Genomic DNA, 27,525 nt, shown 5'->3' on the forward strand with positions numbered 1-27,525 from the left:
CTACTGGAAATGGTTCGCTATTTCAGGGTTATGAATCGCTGTCCCTTGAACCAGTTTGCACACCTTGAAATATGATTCGTTGTCCTTGTAATGTGAATCACCGATGCTCATGAATGCTTTGTTGATAAATGATCTTTCTGAATGGAGAAGTTCGCTGAATGTATATAATGAATGCTCTCAACAACTCGAATATATAGTGATCCCCCTGGCAACACTCAGCATGCAAAGGCTAATAGACAAAACCCTAAAAGACCTAGAAAAACAAACCCCAGAAAGCAAAAAGTAGGGGTCCCCATTTGCAATGGGGCGATGTGTGAATACGTCACAACAAGACCCCGGAAGATAGTTAGCTGCTACTGGAAATGGTTCGCTATTTCAGGGTTATGAATCGCTGTCCCTTGAACCAGTTTGCACACCTTGAAATATGATTTGCTGTCCTTGTAATGTGAATCGCTGATGCTCATGAATGCTTTGTTGATAAATGATCTTTCTGAATGGAGAAGTTCGCTGAATGTATATAATGAATGCTCTCAACAACTCGAATATATAGGAGACAATACATTCTAATTTCCCTCTTGGTCAGCCTGGACAATTTTCCCACCAAGAAGAATAGGTCTAGGTTAAGTACAAGTTACATATGAACACAAGTTACATGAATAGGTCTTGACCTTATTTTGTGTTTACAAGTTACACATGTAATTCTCCCAAATAGGGCCTGCCCTAATTCAAGTTACATAATATCCCAAATAGGCCCATACACAATAAATTTTAAGGCTGAAGACCACATTTAAATTTACCAAGCTAGGTCGGCCCAATCAAGGGATATGACCTAGCCACATTTTCAACAAGTTGCATTTTCGTTTCACATTATTCTTAACAATTCTTAATACATAACTGTCACCCAACAGTTTGCGTTTTATAACATTAAGAACTTGTTTGAATAAATATTACAAATAACACACCACCGGTGATAACTGAAGCATAACTAATACCAACTGAAGCCCAACTGTTGATAACTGAGTCACAAGTTTGAACGGCTATTAATACCAAACTTTCTTATCATATGAAATACTGACAAACAACAGATGTTGTAGACACAACTTGAAACGTTTGTTTTCTAACATGAAGTCGAACTTTTGTATTATGTTCAAGCAGAACATTGCATTAAAACTTTGTATAGTTTCAATACACATTGAATAAATATCAACACCCACATAAAAAAGATCAAATTTCAGAAACGTAACTGTCATTTATGATGAAATACTGGTAAGAACAAGGTCCTTGAATCTTTGCTGCTGTATTAAGTCACAGTTTTGCCTTGATATATTTCTGCAGAGTATCTAACAGTTCTTGTTTGGAACCATGGATGGAGAAATAAGATATTAAATTCAAAAGACAAAACAAACCAATAATCGTGACACACAAGTGACATCAATGACAAAATAAGCCAACAAGGGCTTGGCCAGCCAACTCGGCCTTATCATTTAATAACCAGTACTAATGCATTAATGAGGAGAGAAATTGAAGAAGAACCCAGTTAATGTTTTGAAAATCCCTAAATCTGGGCAAACATTACTCAAGGTTGTCAAGAGCAAGATTGTGTTGTCATGGAGGCCACCCTAAAAGGCTTGAAACTCTGAGTAAAATATGGACTGTAAGAGTGCTTTGGATTTCAATATGAATACATTACAGATCTCACTTAGAATCCATCTATCTTGCTCTTAATATCATTGGTGTCCTGAATTTTCTCTCAAATTTTTCAAAAACGTGGGTGTCCTGAATTTTCTCTCAAGCATAGGTTCAAACTCACATTTGTAGGAAATCATGCATAATTTGAAAACTTAAAGTTCAGCTTTATTTCATCATAGTAAAACCATTGGACTTGTCTTTCTACATTGACTGAATTTTCGCTCAAGCATAGGTTCAAACTTACATTTGTAGGAAATAATGCATAATTGAAAACTTAAAGTTCAGATTTATTTCAACATAGTAATTGCTCATAACTTTTTGTACTTGCAACTTTTTAGGTGTGACATATGGTATCAAAGTTCTAAATTCAACACAAATCTAGGACCTACTATGCAACTTTGTATGGTCACTTTGGTAATAAAAAACTTTCCTAGACTCATGAATTTAGCATGGGTGGATCAAAGAATAGAAAGCTTCATAAAAAAAATCAACAAGTAGAAAACCAAGTAGACAAGAGGGAACATCTATTCCACGGTCTAGGAATGACGACATATGGCTTTTAGATACTAAAACCTTGGCTACGGCCTTAAAACAAATCAAAGTCGACAAAGGAAGCAATCAAAACCAATCTAGTAGTAAAGCTTATCACTAAGAAGTCATGTGTTGTTTGATAGATGCCTTTTGGCAATGGGTGCAATGCTCCTACAATGAGTAGGCCAGTGCCAAAAAAGTACCCAAGTGTTCATCCTGGTATTGAAGTTAAAACTGTAAACTTTGAGGATGAAGACCCAAAGGAAGTCGAATCTAAGTTCGATTCTTTGTGTTGAAACTTAAATTTATGTAGTTCCTTAAACCTAAATAAATATATGTAACTAAATTTATGGGAGTGAATAAAATTTGTTTGATTGTTATAAAAAATGGTAAGAAACAATGATGCTACTCCAGTGCAACGTGAACACCAATGGTTTGAAGTAAGCCAGAAAATTTCATTGATAATTTAAGGCTATTTGTTTTTGAGAAGTGAGAATCCACACAGCAATGGTGCAGGGAAATAGCTGCAATCAATGCCAAAGAAGCTAGACAAAATAACAACCCTAATCCACCACATACAAATGAACTTGAAAAGCATAATAATTGCGAATAGCAATGTATTTGCTTCTAGGCAACTTCTTGATCTAAGGAACTTTTATAGTTAGTAGAAGTAAAAACATAGATATAAACATTCCTATTGTATTGTAAAAGCATTATATATCAATAAAAGAAAATACTTTGCTTTGCTTAACTTGTATCTAATATGACTATTTAGTGTTCTCTTATGTTTATCAAGCAGTTTCTCTTCATAGTTTAATGCAATCTCTAAAGTACAAGCAACAATGCCACCGTTTCATACAAACAGTGAGAGTAAAAGCAATTGTAGGTTGGAGGATCATCCATTGCATGGCAATGATAAGGGGAAAAAACCACATCAGACAATAAATGCCATTATGGCAATGATGCTTGAGTTGACGGATTGCACGAATACGATAGACCAAAACCTCCATAACCTGGATAGATAGAATGAGAAAAATAGGAATGCCAATAGAGAGAAAACAACAAGAGAGGAAACCAAGATGGTGAGAGCAAGGAGAAGAGTAATTTAGAGAATTTGAAGAAGATCCAACTACCTAAGAGCAATGGAGCAGAACTAGGAGATGGAGCTGAAACTGGTTGATCTAGATAGAAAACTATTTTGAGAATTGCAACTAGTAGGGAGCATATCAATTAACAAGAAATGCAGCAGATTGGTGAGAGAATGTGAAAAAGAGGAATGTCTTGCCCAACAAAACAACACATGGATGTGTTTGTCAACTTATTCAAAAAATAGTGCTTACCCCAATTGTTCTATAATCAAAAAATGATAGATTTCCATAACTAGAGGCAAAGAGGCCTAACAATGACTTAATACTAGGAACATTTAAACAAACTTCTTAAATATGTTTCACATGACCAGAAAGATGATAGGCTTTCAATAAGAAAGTTTATTCTAGGATTAAACACTTCGGACCCAAGGTAGATTTTCACAATTCTACCACAATGTCTACAATTTTCGAGAAAGTGCTTAAATGGGAGAAAAAACAAGTTCTATCCAACTTCTCAAGGAATAATTCAAAGGGTTTTTGATCCAACAAACTTGAGTTGACCCCTAATGTCAATAAGTTCCCTAGGTTTAATGGAACAGGAATTGAAGAGTCAAAAAAGGAAACTTTGGAGAACAATGTTTTGGGTGAAATCAAAATAGAGGTGGCAATTGAGCTCCTCCCATAGCACAGTGTAATGCATGGAATCAAGGACCCAAGAATCAAAATGCAACTATATCTCGTTTCATGTGTGAAGGTGATTACTTTGATAGTCAATGTCTACATACAAACAAGAGGCTTGGTAAAAAAACAACAATAGCAACTATAGTCAACACATAATTTCTATTATTATGTTTCAATAGTATTGGTTATCCAATTATGTATTAAGTGTTTGTTGACTTCAGGTAATTATAAGTGTCGGGTAGTTATAAGCATTGGTTGGTTGATGGTTGTGTTCCTCTTGGAAGCCATCAGGTCTTTTAAATAGATTGTGTAACATCAATGAAAGTAGAATGATCTAGTGAGATCGACTTTGATCCTTGACTAAGCATCTCTGGTCTTCTTCTATAATAATTTCATGTGTGAATAAAGATATACCTTACTCCTATATCATATGCATTGACATCTCTATTATTAATTCATGTATTTGTTTTATTGGATAGAGCAATAAACAGCAATTACAACTTCAATAATGATCAACCCCAAAGGCCAAATCCACCTAATCAACAACAACTGCAACAACAATTTTATTGCATTCATGTAGTAGTGATTAATCATTAGGTGGAACATCACACTACATATTAGAGTTTTTGGGTATGTTATTTGACTAATCCTTTTGTACTATTACTGACACTAATTCAAATCAATGTTACAAGGCTCGGACTCACCTCAAACTCCGCAAGCTGATTTTTTAGTTGGACTCAAATTTTGCGCCAAGACTCGGCAAAGACTTAGCAAATTGAAAAAAACATGAAATATAGTGATTCTTGAGGATTTAAATTTGTTTTATGCATCCTTTACTAAATAAACTTTAAAAACACAATAAAGTAAACAAATAAAAGCTACTTTGATCATATACACAAGTATACATTAATCACATTACTATCAAAACTAAAAGTAAAAATGAATTTTATTTTGAAGCTAAACAAACCAACATTGTTATATAAATTTTTAAAAATGTCAAATGTATGCAAATCTCATGGGTTATGAAATCCATGGCTTCAAAACAAATATAAAAATTGAAAATATGTCAATGGCTTAGAGGAGCCTGCATCACTCGTCCCATGTCCAACATCATGACAAGTACTATGCAAGCTTCTAAGATAAGTCTTGGATGAAGTTGTCGCCATGATATCTACCTATATCTTAGTGACACCAAGTCCAACATCCAAGGGATCTCCTCGTGCTTTATCCTCCTCCCTTTCAGGGGTCTGGGGGTATCACCCCCAGTGATGCCAAGGGCCAGCATCCCTAGCAAGGTCAAGGGGCTGCACCCCTAGCACGTTCCCTATCCCAATACAAGGCGAGGTTGAGGGGCAAAGCCCCTACTACCAAGAAAAAAATAAAGACCTTCAAGACCACATGGAGCTTCATGGTGCACACCATTCTCATTATTTTTTGTAAATCCTAGATGGGCATGTCATAAACCAAACAAGAATTGAAAGGTTGTGAGTTTGACAAAAAAAAACTAAAATGTCGAACTAATGCTTTACTTTTTTTATTATATTTTTCTAACTTTTTTTCCTCAATCTTTACCGAGTCTAGCCTACAAGATTCGCCAAATCTAATGAGTCTGGAAGACTCTACAAGTCTCTAGGACTCGCCTGGGACCCAGGTCTCGAGTCCCTAAGACTCATTTGGCCTAGCTCACCTCAGTACTCGTCAAATCTAGGAGAGTCCAAGCAAGTCCTATAACATTGATTCAAATAGAATGTTTTATATCACCTAATTTGAAGAGAGTAAATAAGTCAACAAGTTATATGCAACATACTTGGGAAGTTACATATGGAAACAATCATTACCATCTAGTGGACAAGTGCTTGTTTGAAGCCAAAGTTGACTCGCCAAATTTCTCGATACAAGTTAACTTGAATGAGGCACCTTTAAGTCCATATAATATAATCTTAGGAACCAACCAGTTATATGAATATAAAGCTAAAGTAGAATGCCAAACCAAGTTGATCGAATGTGGCAACGACTTTAGTAAAGCCATGAAGTTGCAAGGAGTGCTAAGACCAATCTGTCTTTAGTTGAGTGTAATACAATTGGGAAAAATAAAGCAAAGGATGTCAAAAGTGTTGGATATTGTTGGTCATTGTTGCTGCTAGGATATGTTGTTGTCATTGATGTCAACATAGTCCTGTGATTTGCTCCAGTGTTTGCAGTTTGGGAAGATCTTATAATCCAGTTTTGCAGCTTTGTTTTGTTGATCACTGTTTTGCAAAGTTCAGTATTTCCTCTGGTATATTCCGGTGTGATCAGGTCTTGAGCTGAGATTTTGGGATATCGTTTGGGATGGTCTTGTGTATCTTCATTTCAGATGGATCGTGATTTGGTGCTCCGCGAGTTATCTTTCTTCATGACAGTTGTTGTTGTTTGAGTATTCCTAAGTTTCAGATGTTAATCGATGAAGATTTGATAAGTGGTGTTGGTGCAGCTATTGCTAATGATTCTAACATGCTTGCTGGTGTTTCCTGATCGTGTCCTATTTGTTTTGTCGATCCGCATTGATCGTTGGGTGAGTTTTTGGTGATTTTGCTGAACCAGTGATGATTTTTATGTTATACGGTTTTCCTGGTGGTGTAGCGTGTTGCGGTTGATCTTTGCGTGATTTCCGGTGGAGTTGAGCATTTGGGAATTTGAATTAAGTCCATGTTATGTCATGTAAATCATTATATTGGTCTGGTGGTCGATCTTTGTATCGTGTGATGTAATTTTGTAATTGAGGGTTGATGAATTGTATAAATAGGTGATGTTGTCATGTAATTGTGGTGTTGATGCTATGTTTGCACTATCAGAGAATGGTGTATGTGCGAACAAGTGATTTATCCTTCAATGATATGATTGAGGAGAGATTGGTGTCGCTAAGAAGACAACTGTGCTTAACCGAAACTGTAATCAGGCATTTGGAGATGCTATTCTTTCAATTCATTTCTTCCGGATTGTAGTCTGAATCTTGTTGTAAGTCAGTGAGACTTCCCTGAGGGTTGTAGCCTTCCGAGTCATCATCTTTTGGGCAATGAGCTCTCGGTAGTGTGCCTGAATGCATGTGCATTCCCCATTGTAATACTTTCACATACTACTGCAGAGTATCATCTTACTGTGGGTAGGTTCCCATCGTGGTTTTTCCCATAACCGGGTTTTCCACATCAAAATCTTGGTGTTGTGTGTTATGCTTTCAATTTGCTTATCTTTACTATTGTTGGAGTTTATCTGATCTGTTTTTGTAGTTAAGTTTGGAGATCCGGTGAAAACTAATTCACCCCCCCCCCCCTCTCAGTTTTCCTCATTGCTGCTAACAATTGGTATCAGAGCTAGATCCTCCAGAAAAAGCTTAACCGCTTGAGGAGATCCGGAATGGCAGCTCCAGGTATTATCTTTAAGGACAGTCCAAGATTTGATGGAAGTAACTATGCTATATGGAAAAACCGGATGGAGGTGCACTTGAAATGTCCTAGAAAAGATTACTGGAAAATTACAAAAAATGTCTAATCTGCTCCTCCGAATGGACCGACTACTACTGATGAGATCAAGGAAGATGAACATAATATTAGAGCAAAGGAAGCATTGCTTAGTGCCCTGACTAACTCTGAAATGACAAATATAATGGGACTTCAGACTGCACATGAGATCTGGGAGAAGCTTGAAATCTTGTATGAAGGAGATAAACAAGTGAAAGTTGCTAAGTTACAGAGTTTGAAAGGAAAGTATGAGATGTTGAAGATGGGAAATGATGAGAACATACACTCTTTCATGGCTAAGGTCAATGACCTTGTCCTAAGTATCAGATGTGTCGGTGGAAGCCTTGAGGAAGATGAAATAGTTGCTAAGGTGTTGAGATACTTGCCTCCTGCTTATAAACATAAGGTTGTTGCTATTGATGAGATCCGGAGTGTCACTACAGTGACAAGAGATATGCTGGTTGGAAAGATTGATGGTTTTGAGCTAAGCAAATTTGGAGAATCACATGGAAAGTCTAAGACAGCATTTAGAGCATCAGCATCTGTATCCGGTAAGCAGAAGTATGATCCTGATGAGTGAAGAATATCTAGATATGAAAGAGAGAGAAGAGAGATGGAAGAGAAAAAAAAAGAGTTGGATGAGCTTGAAGCATTGATTGCCCGAAGATTGCCTAAAGGAGCCGGGAGCCGGTAAGTATGATGGAAAGCTGCCTCTGAAATGTTTCTCTTGCAATAAGATAGGACATTTTGCTTCTAGATGTCCGGAGAGAATGGCTAAGTATGATAGGCATGATAAGTTTGATAAGCATGATAGAAATGATAGATATGAGAAGCATGAAAAGTATGATAAGCCTTACAAGTCTAACCAGAAGTATAGGAATTAGAAGAACTGTTATTATGTTGTTGATGAAGGTGTTACAGATGAAGAATTAGAAGGAGATGAAGTTTTTTTATTGTCATTAAGGAAGATGGACCTATACCTATTGACTCCACAAGCTACACTATTGAGGAGAAAGCTTTAGCTACTAAAGTAGAAGAGAAAGATGAATGGGTGATTGACAGTGGTTGTTCACATCATATGACCAGTGATAAAAGCAAATTTGTGAGCATGGAAATTTATGATGGTTGAATAGTTAGATTTGGAGAAGACAAAGCCCATGTGGTCTGTGGGAGAGGTTCTATCTCTTTTGATGGTAAGCATAACACTGATGATGTCTTGTATGTTGAAAGTTTGAAGCATAATCTTTTGAGTGTTGGATAGATGGTTGATAAAGGTTATGATCTACAATTCAAGAATGGAAAATGCAAGATCCTAAATGCCTCCGGTATAGAGATTGCATCTGGAACTAAGACTAAAGGTAACATTTTACATTTGAATGTTGGTGAGAAAAGTTGTTTGATTGCTCAGATTGATGAGAGATGGTTGTGGCATAGGAGAACGTGTCATGTAAACTTTGATTCAATGATTAAAATCTGTTCTACACAAGTTGTTAGAGATCTGCCTAAGATTGTTAAGCCTGCTAATCCGGTATGTAAGGAATGTCAGTTGGGTAAGTGTTGACGTGTATTTTGTACACCATCATACACAGAATAAAATACCAATAGGCATCTTATCCTCTCTTGAGAAAAAGTCTCTAACTACTGAAGATTCGCATAAAGGATCAGTTAGGATGACTCCAAGGTTCCTTTTAGTAGGGTCTCTACATGTGGATAAGCTCTTCGTGGTGTGATGTGATTTGCTGGGATCACAAGGGGACTTACATGTGATGATTGAACTTCCGATCTGCTTTGCTGGACACAGGCTCTGACTAACTTAGAATTGAAAAAATGGAAAAAAAGGATAAGGGCGAAGAGAGGATCTAATCCTAATACTAAGAATGTAGGAGCAATGACTTGATTTTTGATGAAACTCTAACTAGATCTTGTTTTGACATCAATGGAACATCTACACAAGACTAGTGCGATCTTCTAAGGGAAGCTTTATGATGTTCAAATCATCACCGCAGGCATAGATACCATCCAAGTTGATGCATATCAATGAAGAGGCAACAAATTGAACTTGAGCTTAGGCTGAATGATTCCAGTTGACTACGCAAGGCAAGTCTGCAATCAACAAACTGCTAGTAGTATGGATATACGAATTCCATCATCAATCAATCACATTTCCTCCATTCATCTAATCATCTACCATCTAGGATTGAAGACTCAACAAGAAACCATGCAAATTGCAAGAAACGACACACTTCACCATTACTTCAATGAAAATGGAGTTTGTTTACAATCAATGGCAACAATTTCTTGCCTTGTCCTCCTATTCTACTCTAATTACTATTCTATCAATTTCTAACTACTCTCTATCTTCTAACTCTCTAGCTATTGCTAATTATCCTTTACAAATGAAAATGCCTCGGCTTATATAGTGCCCACAATACAATTTGATGGCTTAGATCAATTCAAGATCAATGGCCAAGATTTTACAATGAAAACCCTAATTAGGGTTTGTTACAACCATTACATAACATTTAATGCTTGACCAATGACAAAATTGTATTGCTTGGACACATGTCCCTTCTAGAAAAATCGACCAATGGATAGCCGGGGTAGGTACATCGGAGTTTGTGCCACCTTCCATGAGTTAAGTACATTGAATCTGGACATGCTGAGGTGGACCACACTGACTGGAGGAGTGATGACTGGGATGCCACCTCATCTGACACTTGTAGTTTGGTAAATATTCAACTTGGTGTTGTTGAGAAGCTTGCTTTAATTAATTCATCTGGAACTATTTACTTCTTCAACGAGCCCTTGTTCTAACTCCTTGTGTCCTTGATGTGCAGGATGATGATGTACCTCGCCTTGGAACGCTGGATTGAAAGAGTTCGCCCATGTCCTGGCTTGATCGTCCTGGCGAAGACCGTCCTTGATCCGGCTTGATTTTCCTTGAAGAGATCTCCATTTGATGCCTACACAACATTTCAAAATTAGTAACATGATTTTGCAATACATAACATAAATTAGAGAGCAAATTTTAGGAAACTTAATGATAAGTCCTTTATTAATCATTTCCTAAAAACGACTATTGAGCTATGAACTCAAATTTTCAAAATTCAAAAAATAAGGCAATGACGATCAAAACTCGAGATTAAAACAAGAGATCTTGCCATACCTTACTTGAGAACTTAACTCTAAAATGCAAAACAAGGAATTTGCCTAGGCAAAATCAAAATTCGCCTAGGCAAAATTGAGGTATAAATGATCTTCAACGTGATCTCCTCAAGAAATCAATTTCGCCACCTTTGGATTGAACGTGATCTTCAAATATCGCCTCTGGTGTGGTCTTCAAATTCGCTCAAATGAAGTATCGCACCACCTTTGATGTAATAGCGCCACCTTGGATTTGAATGGAATTCGCACCCCACACTTTGCACTTCCTTCCTTCTCCTTAATTCGCATGTAGAGGGATAAAAATAATGATGTGAAAACAATAGTTTTCACCCTCCATATATAGCGCTTGCACCTCTCCATGCCCTTAGGCCGACTTGGAGATAAAACAATTTTTTAAAATGATTTTTTAATTAAATAGCAAGGCCGACCTCCATATATGAGCGCTCCAATTCGATTTTTTATTAATTAATTAATGATTAATTAAATGCCTTTCGTTTTAATTTATAAATTTCGATTTTTTAATAAAGGCAAAATAATTAATAAATGATCAACGCCATATTAAATGCTAATTTAAATAGGATTTTCAATTTTATCGAACTTAGCATTTAAGGAAAATTAGAAATGTTTATTTGGCGCCAAAATTATGAAAACGAAAGGGACGTACCTCATCGCCCTGGTCCCTTGGAGAGGGACAGGAGCGATCCATGATTTTGTCATGTTTTCAACGTTCATCTCCTTCCCTTCCACGTTCAATATCGATCATTTTGATGGGTCCTTCGAATTTGATTGCCTTGCATGTGCGCATAAGTGCCTTTGGGTGTTCATCGCCCTGGTCCTTGTCCAAAGGACAGGAGCGATCTCCATGTTTTCACGTAGACCTCGCATTTTTGATCTTCGATCCTTCATTGTAGAGCGAATAACATCCTTGTTCGTTCCATTTGTGCTCGTTCCATTTGTTTGCATGTGGTGTTTGGACATTTAGAGGGATCATCGCCCTTGTCCCTTGGAGAGGGACAGGAGCGATCCATGTCTTTCTCCATGATCTTAGCAACTTTAAACTTCAATCTTTGTTGTGATGTCTTCCAAACGCCGTCCTTCACCTTGCCCATCCTCGCCTTGCCTCAACTTTGAAGGAATATGAGTGTTTTTGATGGGATCGCCTTGGTCCTTGTCCAAAGGACAGGAGCGATATGAGCTCTTTTGCATGTTTGACAATGTTTGGACGTTCAAAATTCTTGCATGTAATCTTCAAACGATGTCTCGAACCTTGTATGACCTTATGAAGTCTTGACTTAGCACGCATTTGAAACAAAATGGAGAGTCCAAGGCAAATCGCCCTGGTCCCTTGGAGAGGGACAGGAGCGATATGGTCCCTATGTTTATCTTGGTGATTATTTTAAATTTGAAATCTTCATGTATCACCTTCCTATCATACCATGGACCCTCTGAGACCTTGCAAAACCTTGACCTTACGTAAATCTTGCATGAAATGGTCAATATATCCAACATCGCCCTGGTCCCTTCCTGAGGGACAGGAGCGAAGTTCATCATTATGTGCTTGTTCTTGTTTTTACCAACTTGCAATTATCTTCATTACGTGAAATGATGTCCTTTCGACCCTCTTGGTTGCTCAAAACTTGTTTGTTTTTTGAAATTTATGCCATTATAGAGATATCGCTCTGGTCCCTTCCTGAGGGACAGGAGCGATCTGGGTCTTAGAGTGCACACTCCTTCCATGTGATGACCTTTATAACCTTGCGCTCGATGAAGATGCCTTAAGATGTTCTTGCCACCCTTCGTCTTGACTTAGATCGATTTCAAACTTAAGTAAAAGGCAATATAACCATTGTATCGCCCTGGTCCCTTGGAGAGGGACAGGAGCGATCCATCTCTTGTGGCCTTCATTTCATTTTGTCAGGTTCCAAATTTATATTCAACGGATTCGTCATGCTCTACTCCATTCATCCATGCCTTGATATCGTCTGCAACTTGGCAAGAAAATTAATTATAACAAAAATCGCTCTGGTCCCTTCCTGAGGGACAGGAGCGAACTGGGCATTTTGGGACCCTTGTGGACGTTTAAAAATATTCAATTTGTATTCAATGAGTTCATCTCACGCTCTTCCTTGCCCTTGGACGTAAACCTGTCTTGGTTTTTGCCTCGATTTTGCCCAATGAAGGACATCGCTCTGGTCCCTGGGAGAGGGACGGGAGCTATAAGGTACTTCGCCCTGGTCCCTTGGAGAGGGACAGGAGCGAACTTTGCATTCTGGACCATTCTCCTTTGTGTTAGCACTTCAAATTATATTCATTTGGTAAAGCATCTTCCTTTGGACCTCTTCAAATCATCAAGTCAACGAAATCTCGCAAGGACAAGGCAAAATTTGATTTGTAGCTCCGGTCCTTCACTGAGGGACAGGAGCGATTTTCCTCCTGGAGGCGTTTCGGTGATCATGAAAATCTTCAATTTATATTCAATGGAAAGATCTCGCCGTTCTCCATCACTTCCAATTTGAAATTCGTTTTGACTCTGCAGGAATAGTGAGATATTTGAAAATGAGCTCCCGTCCTTCACTGAGGGACAGGAGCGATTTTGCTCCTACAGGCCAAAATAACATGATTTTTCACATTTTAACACTTCACAAGGCAAAAACAAATCATTTCCAATGCCTAGGATCAAAAATCAAAAAAGTCAAAATTTAGTCAAAATATTCAATCGGACAAAAATTCACACTTCACTCTCAACACTTAGACAAATTTAAGCTCTGCATCAACATTCCAATTGAATATTAGACCATTCTGGCGAATTCATTGCATTCAAAATTTGCATCCTAGAAAAGGAAGCTCAAAACTCTCAAAAACGACTGGATTCTGGCCTGAAAAGACAAAAATAAAAACCCTAAGGCTTGACCCTAAATCCAGACAACTAACTGACTAACAAAATCCTAAAAACGAAGGCGAACAACGAGCGAAAAACAAACAAAAAAAGGGGGTCCCCATTTGTGATGGGGAGATGTGTGAAATGGTCACAACAGTAAGCAAACAAGAATTTCTTCCAAGAGCAAACAATATTCATTTGATGGATTGCCAAATCTTGTACATACTGACCTAAGTGGACCTACAAATGTTAGAAGTGTGCAGGATGATAGATATTTTATATTGCTAATTGATGATTATTCTAGGATGATGTGGGTTGTCTTCTTGAAGGAGTAATCAGAAGCATTGGACAAATTCAAGATATTCAAAGCAAAGGTTGAGACTGAGTCTGGTGTGAAGGTGAAATGTCTGAGATCTGATAGAAGTGGAGAATTTTGTTCTGGTGAGTTCAATTCATTTTGTGAGAAGCATGGAATTAGAAGACAATTATCTGCTCCTAGAACCCCTCAGCAGAATGGAGTTGTTGAGAGGAAGAGCAAAACTGTCTTGGATGCTGCAAGGACTATGCTAATTGAAGGGAATCTTCCGAAGATCTACTGGAGAGAAGCTATTAGCATTGTTGTTTACACATTCAACAGAGTTCATATTAAAGGTGATACCAATAAGACTCCTTATGAATTATGGTTTGATCATGTTCCTACTGTGAGATATTTCAGAGCATTGGGAAGCAAATGAAATATCAAGAGAGATGAGGATATAGGAAAGTTTGATGCTATAAGTGATGAAGGAATTTTCTTGGGATATTCTACAAAGAGCAAAGCCTACCGGTGCTACAATAAGAGACTGAGAAAGATAGTGGAAAGTGCAAATGTGAAGGTTGATGAGAACCTTGAGAAAAATATCAAAGCACGTGGATATGACGATGGAAAGCATGTTGTTTTAGCCCCTATTCAAACTGAAGAGCCTAAGCAAAATGATCCGGTAGAGACAGTTAATCCGGATGTTGCTGCTGTTGGTGAATATGTGCAGGAACCTGATAATCAGAACAATCAGAAGACTCCGAGGTATGTAAGACTAAACCATTCTGAAAATCATATTATTGGTGATAAAAATAAAGGTGTAATGACTAGAGGAGGGTTAGTTGCTGAAGAAGTATGTTTGATTTCTAAAGTTGAACCTAAAGATGTTGCTGAAGCTTCCAAAGATGAAAATTGGATGAGAGCTATGGAAGAAGAATTAGATCAGATTGAAAAAAATAACGCACGGGAGCTTGCGCCTAGACCTAAGGATAAGAATGTTTTTATTACTAAATGGGTATTCAGGAACAAATTGAATGAAGCCGGTGAAGTGGTCAGAAAAAAAAGATAGATTGGTTTGCAAAGGATATTCTCAGAAAGAAGGAATGGATTATAAGTAGACTTTTGCTCTAGTGGCCAGACTTCAAGTTGTTAGACAGTTGCTTGCATATGCTGCTTATAAAGATTTCAAGGTATATCAGATGGATGTCAAATTTGTCTTTTTGAATGGTGATCTTGAGGAAGAAGTCTACATTGAGCAACCTAATGGATTTTCATTGTCAGATGATGGAGACATGGTATGTAAACTGAAGAAAGCTCTTTATGGATTTAAGCAAGCCCCTAGAGCCTGGTATGCTAGATTGGATAAGTATTTGCTAAAACTGGGATTTAATAAAGGGGTTGCTAACAATAATTTGTATTTTAAGATAGAAAATGATAACATCTTGATTGTTGAAGTCTTTGTGATGATATTATCTTTGGAGGTGATGATGACTTGAGCATGAAGTTTGCCGGTGATATGCAGAAAGAATTTGAGATGTCTATGATTGGTGAGATGAAATTTTTCTTAGGTTTGCAGATTTCACAGACTGAAAAAGGTATATTTATATCTCAAACTAAGTATGTGAAGTAATTACTAAAGAAGTTTGGGTTAGATGACTCCAAACCGGTTGGAACTCCTATGGTGACTGGTTGTAAATTGTCTAAGAATGATGAATCTCCGAAAGCTAATCAGAGTCTGTACAGATCTATGGTTGGTGGACTACTATATCTTACTCAAACTAGGCCGGACATTATGCATGCTGTGTGTATGGCTGCTAGATATCAAGCTGATCTGAAAGAGAGTCATGTCACTGTTGTTAAGAGGATATTCAAATATCTGAAGGGAACTGTGGATTATGGTTTGTGGTATCTGAGGAATGATGATTTCATGCTATGTGCTTACACTGATGCTGATTGGGCTAGTGATGTTGATGACTGGAAGAGCACTACTGATGGAGCATTCTTTTTGGGTAAGAAGCTGGTTTCATTGGCCAGTAAGAAACAAAATTCAATGTCCTTATCTACTGCTGAAGCTAAGTACATTGTTGTTGCTAGTAATTGCACTCGGGTAGTTTGGATGAAGCAAATGTTGAAGGATATCAGAATTATCTATGATGAGCCTACTCTCATTTACTGTGATAATTCCAGTGCTATTAACATGTCAAAGAATCCGGTGCAACATTCAAAGACTAAGCATGTGTCAGTCAAATATCATTACTTGAGAGAGCAAGTCAGTGAAGCTGAAGTATGTATCTTCAAAGGAACAAATTGTTGATATTTTCACTAAGCCTTTGCCTACAGATACATTTGTCTATTCGAGAGACAGGTTAGGGGTATCTACCCCTCCTGATGAGAACTAGATGCATTGAGTTGCATCAATCCGGTGGGCTTCAGAGTCTTATCCTTCTATCCCGATTGGTGAGTTGGTGCTACTCCTCTAGTGGAGTAGTCTATGTTTTAGGGGGAGAGATTCCTGAAATTCATGTTCCATATTCTAAGAGTGAGTTAGGTTTTCAATTTTGAGATATTTGGCATTGTTGTCAATTTTGAGATATTTGGCATTGTTGTCAGAGTCTTATCCTTCTATCCCGATTGGTGAGTTGGTGCTACTCCTCTGGTGGAGTAGTCTATGTTTTAGGGGGAGAGATTCCTGAAATTCATGTTCCATATTCTAAGAGTGAGTTAGGTTTTCAATTTTGAGATATTTGGCATTGTTGTCAAAGGGGGAGAGCATCAAAGGGGGAGAGAGATCATGTGACAAACTGCTTTATATGTCTTGACCTTAGGGAGAGTTTGTTGGAGATATCTTCTTGCTTTGCATTGATCGTTTTTCACATTCATATGTTGCCATCAATGCCAAAGGGGGAGATTGTTGGATATTGTTGGTCATTGTTGCTACTAGGATATGTTGTTGTCATTGATGTCAACATATTCCTATGATTTGCTTCGGTGTTTGCAGTTTGGGAAGATCTTATGATCCGGTTTTGTAGTTTTGTTTTGCTGATCACTGTTTTGCAAAGTTTAGTATTTCCTCTGGTATATTCCAGTGTGATCAGGTCTTGAGCTGAAAATTTGGGATATTGTTTGGGATGGTTTTGTGTATCTCCATTTCAGATGGATTGTGATTTGGTGCTCCGCAAGTTATCTTTCTTCATTGTTAATGCATGGTAGCTTATGCAAGATAAGATCTTCCTAACCTTCCTTGTTCTGTTATTTATCTACATGCTTCATGTCTGATTTATATTGCATATGATTATCAGATTGTACAAACATTGCTTATCATTATGCTATCGGGCTAACAACCCGATAGCATATTAATGTCAATTGTTAATTGGCATTAATATGCTATCGGGGTATTAACCCGATAGCATATTAAATGCTATAAGTTATCGGGTTAAATTCGCCGATACATACTTGCTATCGGGTGCATAAACATTGGCACCGATTCACATCTGTTATCGGGCTTAATTATATCGAGCATATTTGTTATCGGGTTTAATGAATACACCGCTTCATTTGGCATTAACATTGGTTAACAAATGCACTGGTTGGATTATATACATCGTGCACTTTGAATCATCGGTGTTTATATGAACCGATTCATTATATTGATCAGTCATTATATTATGATATTACAATATGCTATCGGGGGTTTTTGAACCGATAATCAGCATTGTGTTAATGGTATAATTGTAAAGGCACCGATCAATGGGTGCATTGATCGGTCATGCCTAAAAGGCATGACCGGTCAATACACCAATTGACCGGTTGCCTAAATGATATATATGCCAATTGAATTCATTTGGAGAAGACATAGAAAATATTAAATGATCTCTCTCCTTCAGACCTGCAGATAAAAATCAGAATTATTAGACATTGACATAATTCCTCATATCCATATATAGCATTCATAGTTCATAACTTGTTCTTTAATTGAAATTGAAATAACTTTACATTCATGACAGTTGTTGTTGTTTGAGTATTCCTGAGTTTCAGATGTTGATCGATGAAGATTTGATAAGTGGTGTTGGTGCAGCTATTGCTAATGATTCTAACGTGCTTGCTAGTGTTTCTTGATCGTGTCCTATTTGTTTTGTCGATCTACATTGATCGTTGTGCAAGTTTTTGGTGATTTTGCTGAACCGGTGATGATTTTCGTGTTATACGATTTTCCTAGTGGTGTAGCATGTTGCGGTTGATCTTGGCATGATTTCCGGTGGAGTTGAGCATTTGGGAATTTGAATTAGGTCCATGTTATGTCATGCAAATCACTATATTGGTCCGGTGGTTGATCTTTGTATCATGTGATGTAATTTTGTAATTAAGGGTTGAGGGTTTAACCAACCTTGTTGTCAAGGTTGATGAATTGTATAAATAGGTGATGTTGTCATGTAATTCTAGTGTCGATGTTGTGTCTACATTATTAGAGAATGGTGTATGTGCGAACAAGTGATTTATCCTTCAGCGATATGATTGAGGAGAGATTGGTGTTGTTGGGCAAACAACTATGCTTAACCGGAACTATAATCCGACATTTGGAGATGCTATTCTTTCAGTTCATTTCTTCCGGATTGTAGTATGAATCATAGTTTAAAAACTCGTGGACTCGCCACGAACTCGCGAGTCCATGGGAGCCACAAGTCGACTCGCCAGCCAAGGACTCGCGAGGCGAGTCCCAGCGAGTCCATCTGAAAGACTCGCGAGTCTTTCAGATGGACTCACGCGACCCGGAAAAAAAGTCATGCAAGCTTTAAAATTGAGTTTTTTTTTTTAATTTTTGCCTTCATTTGGCATAACTGAGGGAGTGAAAAATAAAAGAAAAATAACACCCGACGCCTTTATAAAATAATAAAAGTATTTTTGGCCTCGCAGGACGCTGCCCCTTGACCCCAACTTGGGGGCGCTGCCCCCAAACCCCCGTCGAAAAATATAGGGGGAAACTGCACCGATGGAAGTAAGGAAAATTTAACCTCCGAGTCTGATTAGGCTCCATATAACAACATAATTTATTAATTAGCATTGAAGAAATCTCGGTATTATACATTTTAGAGTTGAAAGTTTGAAACTATGAGTATGTGACATGTGTAACGTTTCAATTATGGCTCTTATGTTCTCTAAATGCATTAATTTCTTTATGTTTTTTTGTAAAACTACGGTTTTTTTTTTTGCCGAGTCTTTCACGAGTCCGAGTTTGAGTCCAAATTTTTGGTTTGCCGAGTCTTTCACGAGTCCGAGCCTGAGTCCAAATTTTTGGTTTGCCGAGTGCATGGCGAGTCCGAGTTTTTAAACTTTGGTATGAATCTTGTTGTAAGTCAGTGAGACTTCCCTGAGGGTTGTAGCCTTCCGGGTCATTATCTTTTGGGCAGTGAGCTCTAGGCAGTGTGCCTGAATGCATGTGCATTCCCCATTGTAATACTTTCACATACTACTGCAGAGTATCATCTTACTGTGGGTAGGTTCCCACCATGGTTTTTCCCTTCACCGGGTTTTCCATGTCAAAATCTTGGTGTTGTGTGTTGTACTTTCAATTTGCTTATCTTTACTATTGCTGCAGTTTATCCGATCTGTTTTTGTAGTTAAGTTTGGAGATCCGGTGAAAACTGATTCCCCCCCCCCCCTAGTTTTCCTCCTCTTTGCTGCTAACAAAAAGTTCATGGTGAAGGCTAATGAGGCTAAAGAAAAGAAAGAAGCCATAATAGAAAATTATCCCTACTAGTTTCATTCTAGGGATGTCTTTCTAGATGAATTACTAACACTTCCACCTACAAAGAAGTTTAACTTCACCATCGAAGTACTTCCTAGGATAGAGCCTATCTTTAATGCTCCTTATCATATGCAACATTCAAATCTTTTTTGAGCAGAAGACTCAGCTGCAAGAAATGCTAGACCAAGAGTTAATCAAAGCTAGTATATCGCCTTGCTTGTGAACAAACAATTTTGGGGAGGGAGGACTATTATGTCCCCTTCTCTAACATAAGTTTGCTAGAAATTCTTGTCCTATATTTCATACTTTTTTCATAGGCTAATGGAGTGATGGAAATGGAAAAATTGATTAAATACTTAAATTAAGTTGCTGAAAAAAAAAACATGAGCTATATATTAAAAGACAACCTATATTTAATTATTTAAAAGGTCATTATAAGTGAATGAATAAAATTTCGCTAGACCCAAGGTACAAAAGTGAGTGAAAAATGACACTATTATTTTTTTATAACTTTTTAGGGAACAATTGAGAAAAATATAATAATATTATTTTATTTCCTCAAAAAAGTTATAAAAAGCAGGATTATTTTCAAGAAGGGTCTTCTTGTTCATTTGAACAATTCCATTTCCCAAAAATGAACGTGCATTTTTTCTTCCTTAGGAAGAAAACCCTCTGATATTGTTGGTTTTAAGGACAAAAACACTCCTAGCCTTTCAGTGTAGTTCTAAATAAGGATTACCAGTGTGCTTCAGCTGGAAGATTTCAAATTTCATATTCAATTTCTAGATTTTTGGTGTTATGTTTTTTATAATTTGTGGAAAATAATATATTAACATTTTTGCTTAATATTAGTGACATTGGTGAAATTATTGCAACTTGCAGAGATATAAGTCAAGCCACACCATTTGAGGTCCTCATCCAGCACCCTTGAGACCAAAATCTGGTCATACTACTCAAACCAAGCCATACCATTGCATTGTCATTGTTTGATCATGATGTATGGTGCTAGGGATTGTGGAAGTTGTTTAAAATAATTTTTTGTCATTATTTGACCTTTTACATTTCTATTACGTATGTTTGTATGTACTGTCTATACTAGTTGTACCAGTTGAAAGAAATGTATTCAGGTGTTGTATAGTTTGGATATTCGTTCTAGCTGCAACAAATGACGAAGTTTGTTTTGTCCTTTATGATTACAGTGAACTGCACATATCTCCAAGTCTGATCACAGATTCCAAAGGTCTATTTGAAGGCCATATCGTATCCTTAAAATAGGCCATACCTCTGGGTAAAATCATTATTAAGTGCAATCATCAGTTTTTGTCTGTTGGGTGTTCAATTTTGTGGGAAATAATCAAGGTTTCAGGCTGCAAGTGAATCACTATACCATTGAAGTATTATAACAAGTTGTACCTGCTGTTCAATTTCAATTGCAAAGTTCTTTATGCTCATTTGATCCTTTAGTGGGCTGCTTACACAAAATTGTGATTGATGGTATGATTTTTTGGTATTTTCATTCTTTTAATATTTTGGAAATTAATTGTTTTAGATTTGTTGTTGCTGGTTATAGTTATGATATTGTATGAAAATCTCGTTTATAATCTTGGTCAATTTATCTACTGTATCCATTATTACTTTGTGTATTTCTATCTGCCAACTTGATATATATCAGAATCGGATTTGGCTTGATTGGAATTTCCATATCGCTATCTGCCATTTTGGCATTGATCAATTGGATGAATTTGCTTCTAAAGTGGTATGGTTGGCTAGCCGCCAATATCTTTCTGTTTAATTCTACTGTTCTCATTCTAGTCTCTGTATGCTCTCACCTTGCCCACATTGAAAATTTAGTGATCAAAAAGAACTAGGATTTGAGTGATAGCAAAAATAATTAGTGGACATGAGTTAACAGCCTACTAGGGACATTACACTTATCATGGATATTCCATGGATCAACCATCAAATTATTCAAAAACTCAAACAAAGTACAGGTTGCTAGTTTTTGTCTAATAACCCAAGGCCTTTAACAAAGTTTCTTGTAAATCATGACAAGTCAATATATCAAACCTATACAAGGCAGTCTCTGTAGCACTGCATTGATCAGCATCACCTGTATTTAAAATTCAGATTTTTGTAGGGACAGAGATTTTATTTTTTTTAAATTCATGCTCTAAGCTCTGATTGGACTTTAATATTCACTGTTAAAATATTACAGCAACAAAGAACTGATGTATGCATATGTATATATAGGATCCCTAATTTTGTAAAAGACAGAAATTAAATGAACCTTGCAAGTTATTGTATATAATGGACTGAAATTATATATTTCTGTTTTGAATGTGAGAGCATTGGAGTATTACAAAAACATCACATAATTTGACACACTGTGAAAAACACCAACTACTTGATAAGTCTGTCATTCCATAAACCACTAACCAGTAGTAGATAACCAGGAAAGGTCACAGCATACAGAACCCAACCACGCTGATCCTGGGGAAAAATAATTCAGTTTGCAATTCAAACCCAAACCAGCAACGTATTCCCAAATTCCCAACCACTCATGTTTAGATATTCATCTGAATTGACATTTAAATTAGTTGGATGCTTTTTTATTTCTAAGAGCTTCTCTAACCAAATGTTTTGTATGACATTCCTCCTTAGCAACATTATCCTAAAAACTATCTGGTAATAGTGAAATTAACTAAATATAACATGATAACAGCACATAGGTAATATTGAAGACTCTGCTCCAGCAGCTGATGATTGGAAGACGAACCTCTACATTTTGGAAAAGAAGTGGGGTCTTAACAAAGACTAAAAGAAATAGGCTGTTTTCCCTGGTTTTGCTTGCTTTTTTGGCTGCGAATAGCTATAGGTTTCCTTTTGCTTATGGTGATATTATTAAGAGTTATGTTATTGTTAATTTCTGGCCTGAGTGCCATCTTTATGTCTGGATAGTTAGTTAATGAATTTAGTAGTTATAGTTGGCTTAGATACTCTAATATCACGTATCTGTTTTTGATTATGTATGTTTGATGGTTGGTTGGAGCTGCTAGCTGTTTTGTTCTAGTGGCTGTTTTGTGGTTGGTTGTTCTGTGCTGTTAGTGTATGGGATCAGGACCCTCCCCTGCTTACTTAATCAAAAACATGATAACAGCACATGACAATATTATTTGATCATACAATTACTTCTTCTCAAGCACAAGGCTATTATATCAAAATCAGTGTTTTCCCAATAGGCCAAGATAGATTCCTTTTAATACTGATGACATGAACTATTCTCTGTTCTAATATTAATCTATTTGCAGTGTTCTATGTATGCAAGGTTTGTGGACCAGACTGCATAAGTAAACTCTTGGCAATATTGTCATAAACTGTCTGATTCAGAAACCTCACATACATAAATTATTCATTTTATCCTATGTGTTCCAAGCTCAAGCTCTTGGAATACGTTCACCAGTGAATCATATGATCTTCGACAATATTATCTGTTTAACAAAGACTACTTGAACAGATATATATATATATATATAGATAGATAGAGAGAGAGAGAGAGAGAGAGAGAGAGAGAGAGAGAGAGAGCCAATGGTCTACCATCCACCTGTTCATTCTCTCAGAACTGTAGAATTGTCTATCATTTCCCTCCCCCTTTCCTTGCTTCCAGCAGGGGTTTAAAAAAGAACTTCGATGACAAGAAAAAGGCGGCCATAAGATACTCTCTTAACACAACCCCAGACTACCCCATTTTTAAAAAGAACTCCTCTCTGGACAACATAGTAAGACAAAGGTTACGAATAAGCTTTAAGTCATTAATATCAGCTTTGATTCTCATCTCTGTAAGAATCTCATAGGGCCAAACTGATAATGATTTATTTGGTAGAAATATCATTAGTTTTAGTCCACTTATTTATAGCCCATGATTCTAGATAGAAAATAAAATTGAGAGGCACTTCATTGCAAATTTGAAATTCAAATGGAAATGATACTAAACAAACTGAAGGTATGTTTCGAGTAAAATTCTCACTTGTTCTATGCCCCATTTCCCTTCAAAAACTTGAAAATCACCTTCAACCATTTTGAAATCTATGTCACGAGATATCCCAGTAGGAATGATCTCAAGATCATTCTCATAGACCTCAATAATGCCTTTGGCCTTGAATTTCAATCCAAATACGAGGTTTTGTTGTCCAACCTGCATGAACAAGACCAATGACAATATATTATACATGCTATTAAACTTGAAGGAAAACCATTAACGAAATAGCAAGGTTACAGCACAGAATTATCTATTGAGGGATGCAATCAGTTGAAACTATCATTTGAATGGAATTTGTAACCAAGGTAGTCACATATGATAATTCAAAGCTGAAATTTTGTGATTAGTAGAAACGTATTATCAGAAGCATTAACATTTTCTTTGATCATTACACTATGAATGCAATTCAACCTTCAACACAAAATTTGGTTCTTCTCACTTTCTTACATAGTCCACAATGATGGACTAGGGCAACACAGCTTAGTAGCTCTCTGTATGCTCCTAATTCACTGTCAGTTTATCTATCTGCTTCTCAAGTACACACCCTCTTCATGCATACATGGTTTGGCGTTCACACTAACAAGTAACCCTGTTTAAGTTTTCAACTGATTCACTCCTATTTTGTGTGCTTTAAAATCAAGGCTCTTTCATTCTCCAATCAATTGTGTAGTAACACTACAAACATAGTCATCCAATAGCCTTCTGGCATTAGGGATAGTTTATTATTATCAACATTTTGTTGAGACGGAGGTCACCATTCTATACAGACATATTTTCACCTCCACGATCACTAATCAAAGTGCAATAAGAACTATGAAACTCCAATTTCACCACCAATCTCTGCAACTACTAAACTAGAAAATCTAATCACAAGTTGTTTATCTTGCAAAACAAAATTATACCACTTCAAAAGCAGAGCAACCATAATAAGTATAAAACCAAATAAAGTCCAGTGGTCCATGTTCTGGCGATATAATGAATGTGATTCTTATCATGATGTCCCAGGTTTAACCCCACTGGGCTTACTGTCCCTCCACCTCTAGGCCCTTGTTTGTTCACACATCAAACCAAAAGCAACTGGTACCTGACTAGGAAATTTCAGCAAACAACATATTTTTATTCAAAACTAGGTTAACCATGACGAGCATGAACCCAATTAGATAACAGCTGGCCACGGTCTAGTGGTCAAATGTGATTGATTGCCATGATTATAGCTTACACTCCAAGACAAAAGAAAAAACTCTAGTAAAAAGGGAAACCTCGCCATGGACTGTTTGTTTTGCAACAAAAAATATTTTTTTCTTTAAAACAAGTCAATCATGATGGGCATAAACCCAATTAGATTCCAACGATCATTGTCTAGTGGTAAGATAGAAGCAATTACCATTAATGCTAGATGCAATACCCGTCACAATTTAGCTTCTTAGCTGAAAGCTATCCTGGGTTTTATACTTTTATGGTATGCTCTTTAAGTAGTGTAACCCTGTTTGCCTAAGAAAAAGAAAAACAAATATGAATCTACTGATATTTAAAAACAGCGTATGACTCCGAATTTGCTTGGACACATATATCTATATATACAATGAAATCTGCATGAATACCTGATATAGCCTGGCATAATTCTCTCGTCTTTCCAGTAACTGACAGAGAGCAAGTCCTGGAATGAAATCAGCCAATTTCTCATAATCTGTCAAAATATTCCACACTGCATCAAGGGGAGCTTGCACTTCAATTTTTGCACTTATCTTCCTTGAGTTTTTCCCATTGTTTTCAATACTGAGCTCAATGTCCTCCACATCTTCAATCCAGGCTTCCTCGTCCCCAGCACTCTTAACGGACAACGCGTCTCCTTGAAATGTTGAGTACGAGTTCGGGTCTTCCTTAGAATCTTTCACTGCTCTGTAAATTGTATTGACTTTCCTCGACCTTAACAACTGGGCAGGCATAAACTGTAAGTGTCCATTGAGAGATCGGGATTTGAGATTTAAATGAGAAACAGGTATGTAATTAATAGTTTTGGATGGGGAGAAATGAACTTTGGTCATCGAAAATGTTAAGCAATCCATCCTAATCGAATTAGAATGTGGCCCATTTGGGTGCCCTTAATTCGACTACACTGAAGAGTTTTTATATTGAAACCGGTACCAAATTATATGATAATATCTGAGATATATAAACGTGGAACAATGTATACAGCAAACTTCTGATACGCCTCCCAATGAGTTTGTAATTATAAAGGGTATAAGTGGGGTATTGGGGATCATCTGACTAACAGGCAAAAATGTCATTAACCCGATTCTTTGATTACTCATTTTTTATTGAAACATACCCTCTTAAGTATGGTGTATCACCTAATGTATTGGATTATTTAAGCTAAATAATTTTAATGTCCGATGTTTGGATGTTTATGAGTGTTCTATGTAGGTGTAAGATGTATTAAAACAATTAGCAAATGTTTTTTAAGTTTAATTGATGTGTAGCTACGTATATTAATTTTTATTTTATTGTTTGTTTAATTGATGTGTAGTTAGGTATATTAATTTATGTTTTTTTGACTTTATAAGTCTAGTTTTGAGGAGGGAGTATTTATACACAAATTTTTAATCATGGAAAAAGATGATTTGAAATCTTTTTTCTTATTTTAGCGGAGTGGCTACTATTTAGAAATTGAAAATAAGTTGTGAAAAAATGAGGGCTTGGAAATAAAAGCTAAGATGATGGCTTAAAAATAAATTTTAAAATGACATATCCATAGGACCTCCATAAATAATTCCTAGCCAAAATAATATTATGATGAATTGTTTGATTTAACATATGTAAGTAATAATGAGATATGGGTTTTTAATTGGGAAAGTAGTATATTTTATTATTTTCTTATTTTAATGTGTATTGAGGATGAGTTTAATCAAGTTCTATTATAATGTAAATTGGTAAATTAAGAATGTAATCATATTTTGGTCGTCTTTGGTATAAGTGAACTATATATAAAACTAGCTCAAAATAATATTCTATTTAATATAGTCGACTTCCAAAAGAAAATCTAACATTAGAAACTACATCTTAGATATTTATTCACTCAAATCATACCAACATACTCGATAAAGATGATTGTCATGCCACTTGTTCTAAAGTTTAACTACCTAGAAGTGAAGCAAAAAAGATCCAAGGAACTAAAAGTGCAAAAATTAAATTATTGCATAGAGATCAAATTTGTAGGCATAGAGATCAAGACCTACGTCTGAAAATGATCTAGAGATGTTTCAGTGTAATAGCAATTGTTTGGCAAAGTATAAGTGTGAGTCAAAATCTATAGTTGTGTATCATAATCATCTTCATTAGTTTTAATGCTTAACCATATATATGTTTTACTAGTAGGTCTATCAAAGATAAACGTATGGATGATAGTGAGGTTTTAAGCCATTAGGATTTGAAATTGGAGCTAGCTTGAAAAAAACCACGTTGATAGTAAAGGAGGGGTATATTCTAAGACAGTACCATTAGGTTAAAGGATAAAGAGTTGATGTTGGTGGCAATTGTAGAGCTAGTGATGGTGATAATTGATGATTTGCAAAGTGGACAAGGTTAGCAAATGACAAACAACACAAGACACAAGAGATCGTTAGTGTTAGTCAACCAAAAGCTAATCTAAACAGGCATATCAAAAGAGATACTAAGAACATGAAAGAATATTTAACTAAAGAAGCAAATATGATGAGGCATCTCCAAATGCCTCCTAACATGCTCTTGGCTCCTTCTCCTTTGTTCCTCTCCTCTTCAAGTTCCAAAATAGTGTAGCTCTCAACAGCTTTTTGCACTATGGATGCTTATGGAGGATTGAGATTTGAGTATTTGCTCCAAATGTAAAATGAAAAGCTAAAATACTAGATGCTATTAAAAATGATTGATTTTAACCAAAATA

The 27,525-nt window shown here is 36.5% G+C and overlaps 1 protein-coding gene across 2 annotated transcripts in view; it reads right to left on the minus strand.

The window, feature by feature from the left end:
• LOC131039003 (uncharacterized) overlaps positions 1–25,818 on the minus strand; it is a 38,391-nt gene extending 12,573 nt beyond the window's left edge. For both annotated transcript variants that reach the window (XM_057971638.2, XM_057971637.2), the window contains exons 1-2: positions 25,208–25,818; positions 23,595–23,762 (exon numbers count right to left, since the gene is read on the minus strand). In XM_057971638.2, the coding sequence (XP_057827621.2) occupies positions 23,595–23,762; positions 25,208–25,672 (633 nt within the window). In that variant the 5' untranslated portion in view covers positions 25,673–25,818. The remainder of the gene's footprint in view (positions 1–23,594; positions 23,763–25,207) is intronic.
• Between the last annotated feature and the right edge of the window lie 1,707 nt (positions 25,819–27,525).

Source organism: Cryptomeria japonica, chromosome 4 (assembly GCF_030272615.1).
Source record: "Cryptomeria japonica chromosome 4, Sugi_1.0, whole genome shotgun sequence".
Taxonomy (NCBI): Eukaryota; Viridiplantae; Streptophyta; class Pinopsida; order Cupressales; family Cupressaceae; genus Cryptomeria; species Cryptomeria japonica.